The 6,047-nt window shown below is 34.2% G+C and overlaps 2 protein-coding genes across 5 annotated transcripts in view; one reads left to right on the forward strand and one right to left on the reverse strand.

The window, feature by feature from the left end:
* Positions 1-944: 944 nt before the first annotated feature.
* Positions 945-1,301, reverse strand: LOC107059655 (cyclin-J18-like). Its single transcript, XM_015306377.1, has one exon. It carries the CDS (start codon positions 1,299-1,301, stop codon positions 945-947), a length of 357 nt encoding a protein of 118 aa, XP_015161863.1.
* Positions 1,302-5,101: 3,800 nt separating this feature from the next.
* Positions 5,102-6,047, forward strand: part of LOC102596716 (F-box/kelch-repeat protein At1g55270-like) — a 5,934-nt gene continuing 4,988 nt past the window's right edge. The window contains exons 1-2 of one of the 4 annotated variants that reach the window (XM_006341827.2): positions 5,102-5,213; positions 5,522-5,667. In XM_006341827.2, coding sequence (XP_006341889.1) covers positions 5,605-5,667 — 63 coding nt within the window. In that variant the 5' untranslated portion in view covers positions 5,102-5,213; positions 5,522-5,604. The other 3 variants (XM_006341830.2, XM_006341828.2, XM_006341829.2) reach the window with 3 other exon arrangements.

Consider the following 6,047-nt stretch of genomic DNA (forward strand, 5'->3'; position numbering starts at 1 on the left):
AATCGTTGTTCGAAGTGATATAGCATCTTTTTATTGCGTAATTATGATCCAAAGTACTAAAATATGATTCAATTTGACATTTTTCATTGCTAAATTGCTTAATTTATCGATTAACTCATCCATCAAATGCCATATATGGCAACATATGTACATTCTTTTGGATAAAACACGTAAGTACTTTATAAAAGTCATAGGCCCAACCTCTAATACTGGCCCAATTGGCCTATTATTTCATTTCTTGAAGGGATATATATAAATTAGGATTTTCATTTTCTTCCTCGCCGCTTCGATTTCTCTCTCTTCGCATGGATCTCGGATCTCTGGAGTGCATGGGATAGGCAAAATGGTCTGGTGGACCCTTATACTTGTATCCGTTTGTATTCTGAACCCTTCTACTTACCCCTTTGTCATTTGGACCCTTAAACTCAATAAAACACAATTTAACAAATCCCTTTGACCATTGACCAAGTTTATGTGTCTTTAAGATGACTGAGTTGGCGAAAGTGTGTGACTTCACGCACCTTAAGGCGAGTGAATAATTTTTTAGGTTAATTTTTTATTTTTTTTTAACTCAAATGGCCATATGGCCTATTATATTAAAAATCAAAATAAATATAGCAGGTCTAAAAATGACCCAGCTGGAAAGAAAACAAAGAGTCAACACGAAAAACATAAAACAAAACAATAGAAATAATCTAAAAAAAAAGAAAGAAAAAGAAAGTGAAATTAACATTTGAGCACATAAACACAGAAGTTTCTTCAACATCTTGCCATGGCCGACCATTAAAGAAATATTTTTAAAAAAAAATAATTAATTAAAAAATCATTTCTTCTTCCCCAAAGTTTAATTGCTTTCAAACTCTAGCAACTTCACTGAACTTTGTAAGTAGATCTTCGAAACAACGAAAGGGAATGCTTAACATGCCGATCTCAAATTTCAATACCTACATTAACACTAGCTCAACTTTCAGAAAATTCTTCGTTGTAAAATGCTGCTCTTTAATGGTGTTGTCAGCCAGAGACTTGAAGGATTTGACACTTAGAGAAGGAGAATCGTGTATTTTGCTTGAGATCCATATTGCAACAAGTGCAAATAGCTGCAAATTGCTTTTTCTCAGAGGCCGTAAGAGCCAGCTCTTAGCATCCTTAGTTCCTTCTCCGGTAAGAGATGGGCAGAATCGATCGGCGAAAAGAGACAACGTTGAGTATTTGACGATAGGAGAAACTTGAAGATCCTGAGCTAATTGAATGAGGGATTCTATAAGTCGAGCTCGCAAACAAGAGCAAACCTCCTTCTTCATTCTTGATCCCTCTCTCTACATAGAACCTGTTGGCCGAAATGCTTAAGAGAACCAAATGTTGAAGAAATTCACTGCAACCAAATTTATTTGTCCAGGTGACGGTAGAACCCAATGCAAATAAAATCAGCAGAAGAACAATCGATCGGTTTGGAATCATAAAGGAAATGAGTATGATTATCAAATTTGTATAACAGACTTTTCTAACTGCTAGTGGAGAGGAGAACATGGTGGGTGAGGGTGCGGTCATGGCGATGAAGAGGTTTTTCAGCCAGATCTGGTGGTGCGGTGACTTAGGTTGTTGTTTTTGTGGAGGTTGGAGGAGGAAAGAAAAATGGCAATGGTGTGCGGCGGAGATGAAGATGGGTGATGGAGAAAGTATATGTGATTTCGCCGGCAAAAATGGCGAGGACGATGGAAATGGCTTTCTCTGGTTGATTTTGGCCGTGAAACAGTGAAAATTGGGAGAATTGGATGTATGGAATTTCACTTTTTAAAAATGCAAAAAATAAATTAAAATGTTATTATTTTACATTTTATTAAATAATTTTAAAAAATAGTTATGAAATAATTATGATGTGTCATTAATATATTTGACGTGGATATGACATGTCGATTATATAAAAGAGAGTGAGCTACACACATGGTTGAAAGGACTTAAAAGTCTCATTTTAATTGAATTTAAGAGTCCAGATGACAAAAGGGTAAGTAAAAGGATTCAGAATACAAACTGATACAAGTATAAGAGTCCACCAGACCATTTCGCCCATGGGATATAATGATGTTATTTATTTCATCAGTCTTTTCTGTTCTTTGTTTTTTAACGAGCAACTAATTGATTTGGGTTTGGTTAAACCAAATCAATAAATAAACATAGTTTTGTCCTTTAGTTCCAACATTTTTACTTGTTCTTAACATAACATAACACCCATGTGTTGCTACATATGAGTCAAATGTTGCAACTTTGAAGCATATGTTGCTACAGATGACTCATTTGTTGCTACAGATGCCTCAAATGTTGCAACATATCACCCTTATGAAGCAACATTTGACCATATGAGGCATATGTTGCTACAAATGACCCAAACACTACATATAAGTCAAATGTGGCAACATTTGAGACATATGTTGCTATAGGTGACCCATGTATTGCTACATATGAGTCAAATGTTGTAACATTGAGGCATATGTTGCTACAGATGACCCATGTGCTATATATGAGTCAAATGTGGCAACATTTGAAGCATTTGTTGCTACAGATGACCCATGTGTTGCTATATATGAGTCAAATGTTGCAACATTTGAGGCATATGTTACTTCGGATGACCCATCTGTTGCTACATATGAGTCAAATGTTGCAATATTTGAGGCAAATGTTGCTACATATGACTCATTTGTTGCTACAGATAACTCATTTGCTACTACAAATCACCCTTATGTAGCAGCATTTGACCATGTAGTGGATAGATAGAGTTAAAAGGGAATTGGTTGAAGCAACATAACATATGACATCACAGATAAAATAAAACATTGTCATTAATTACAAATACATTGTCAAGGCTCCAAGTTCTTATCTACTATCCCAACAATTCAATTTCATTGCAATCAACCAACTATATTGTCACACAACAAGGTGTTGGGAAGTTGAATTGGTGTGTTGGTAATCAAATGCTCGATAAATACAAGCTAATATGACCCGCATACGGCACTGGTGAAATTTTTTACCATGGTTTTCAATCGACCTTCAAATTCCCATGGTTCATTGAGGAATTTATCTAACAAATGCTTCATTATTCCACTTTGCCTCAACAAGATTGACAGCAAGTCGAACACAGGTTGTAGAATGTCAAAAATGCATCATGTTCCGTACACGTCAGGTTGCAGTCATAAATATTCATGCGACTCTCGTGCAAGAGGATCTCAAGAGTCACAAAATGAGTATTGTTCATGTTTATGACTGCTAGAATTCTTTTTGCACCAATCTAATCGATGCCTCCATGATATGGTATAATTCTCCTGACGTAGTTAATCATATTGTCATTCCATACAAACTCATTAAGTAACTGTGTAAAGCTTTTGCCACCAACTCTTGTTGCTTCCTCGCTGATATTGTCATACCTTTGTTCGAAGTTGGTATAGAAGTTGAGATCCATGATTCTATCCGTGGAATCATAGTGCTCAGGGTATCTCAACTGCCTCTCCCACATGAGGCTGAGAATTTCATCAATATACTGAAATAACAATTAATATTAAAGAGCAAAGAAGAGTAATGATTGAAAAGATAAAACAAACAAACATTATAAATTAAAGGTTAGTAGAGAAAAACTACCCAGTCTTCCCACCAAACAGTCGTACTACCTTTTTTAATCTTTTTTGAATTTCGACAGTATAATGTTGCAGCATATGATAATTCAAAAATTATCATATGTTGCCACATATCTCCTTTCTGTCGGGGCACATGCAGATAATTCTGTGATTTTTTTTACAACAAAGGTTATATATGTTGCCACATATGACCTTCCTGTTGGAGAACATGCAGATAATTATGTGATTTTTTTTACAACAAAGACTGTATATGTTTTAACAAAATAAAAATAATAATAATCATTAATATTATCAGCAAAAATAACACTTCACCGATTGTTTTTTTACAACTTATCAAGAAAAAAGGTCAATGGTATACATAACCATCAAAACTAAATCTAATCAATGGTAGTAACCATAACATTTTCATCTGGACACGAATAATAAAATATTCATATTGTTGCTCACATCCTTCGCATCGACAAGAAGAGCATTTGATGTTAGATAAGGAAGCAACACTAGCAAAAGATTGAGTTGTTGTCACAGATGAAGCTCCCGCTCCCTGTGACATTTTATCTACAAGGTAAATAAAAAAAGTTTGAGAGTTTACAACTAATTATAAAATAATAAGGGTAGCAATTTATACTTGTGTTGACAGAGATGAACATTTTGTTGCCACATTTGCACCTTTTGTTGACACAGATGATCATTATGTTGCTCTAACACATAGGTGACATGTTCCAACATATGATAACTATGTTGGAATATGTACCAACATATCACCAATATGTTGCAACATACTACCCAAGATGAACAAAATGTAGGACAACTGAACAAAACTGAATTTCTACAATCATATGAACAAAATGGTCACAAAAAGAAGAACAAAAGCAACAAAAATGATTCTTCACATATACATTTCCTAAAAATTAGGGCTTTTTTGGGTTTGTCGATTTTCTTTCAAAAACAAAAATAATTGGTACCATTACACCATTATTCAATTTTCACATCTATAGAACAATTTCTTGTTCATTAACCCAAGAAAAGAACTTAGTATCAAGAGTGTGTTGTTCGAAATTGTAAAATCTTTTAAGAAAATGACTTACCCGTTTTAAGTCGAACACGACCTTCACTTCAGAAAGAGAGAGGGAGTGATGGTAAGAGATGAGGAGGAAGATAATGGGGGAGAATGATCGAATTTTCTAAGGAAGAAGAAGAAGAGAAGAACGTTGGAGGGAAGAAGAAAGAAAATTTTATTTTCTTTTAATATTTCTTTTTAAATAGAAAGTTTAAAATATAGTGGTTTTTTGAATTTTATAAAAGATTAGAAAGTTTTGAAAATGTTAATTTGGTCCTAAATTAACTTAATTACTTTTTTTAATGAATTTGACCATTTCTTGATCAAATGTCACCAAAAACCAAAACAAAACTTTATTGACACCTTTCATTTAATTTTCTTGAATATATTAGTAGTCTTTCTTTTAGTATAGCATCCCGTCTTCCGCGCCACAAACTGGCATGTCTTCTTCAGTTCTCTTTCACACACACAAAATAGAGACAGAACGGTTTGGATTTGACCCAATAAATTAAATGCTACCATTGAAAAATCTGGTAAACTTTTTTTTATTGTCCTGTGTCAAGAACTGGAATTTAATTTTTCTGCAATAATGTAAGTAGTGATTATCAGAATCTGCAAAATACAATTGAACTAGGTAAAAGACAATTTTTCCAGCTGTAGTCTTCATTTTATGTTTGCTCATTTTTATAAGTAGAGAGATTCTTGAAACATACTTCTCTCTTTCTGCAAATTGCTGTAAAAAAGAGACTACAAAAAGGTCTGAGTTTGTTACTTTTTTTTTAATTGATTTTTTTTGTTGGATTCTGATAATGAGAACTTTTTTATTGTCATTTTTTAGCAGAAGGGTCTTGATCTGTGTGTGGAGGGGTGAAATCTTGATTTTTTTTGTGGGTTTTATCTGTGAATGAAATCTTGTGTACAAAGATGGACCAAACAATTGAAAGGTCTTCAAATGCACATAGGGGTTTTCGAGTTCAGCCTCCACTGGTGAGTGTTCTATCTTCATTTTTATTTTTTTGTTGATTTCTGATTAATTCCTTTGTTTCAATACCCTTATGAAAATTTCTGGTAAAGGAGCAACTTTTGGTGCTTGGGTTGTTTTGAATTTATTCTTTTGGGGTTTGGATTAGCATAATATTCCTGCTGAATCGGCAGCATTTCTCCTTAGAATTCAGCTAACATCCTTCTTCAACGTCTTTTGGGAAGAGGGGTTGTTCAAATGATAAACACCCTCCACTTTGAACCCTAAGTTGTGGGCTCTAGTAACCAAGGGAACAAAAACGAGGGAGTTTCTAGGGAGGGGTAAAAAAGATTAAAAAAAGAAAAAAAAAAGGGTGTGTGTGGGTGGAGGGGGGGGGGGGGGGAAT

The sequence above is a fragment of the Solanum tuberosum genome, unplaced genomic scaffold, assembly GCF_000226075.1.
Source record: "Solanum tuberosum cultivar DM 1-3 516 R44 unplaced genomic scaffold, SolTub_3.0 scf00031, whole genome shotgun sequence".
Lineage (NCBI taxonomy): Eukaryota > Viridiplantae > Streptophyta > Magnoliopsida > Solanales > Solanaceae > Solanum > Solanum tuberosum.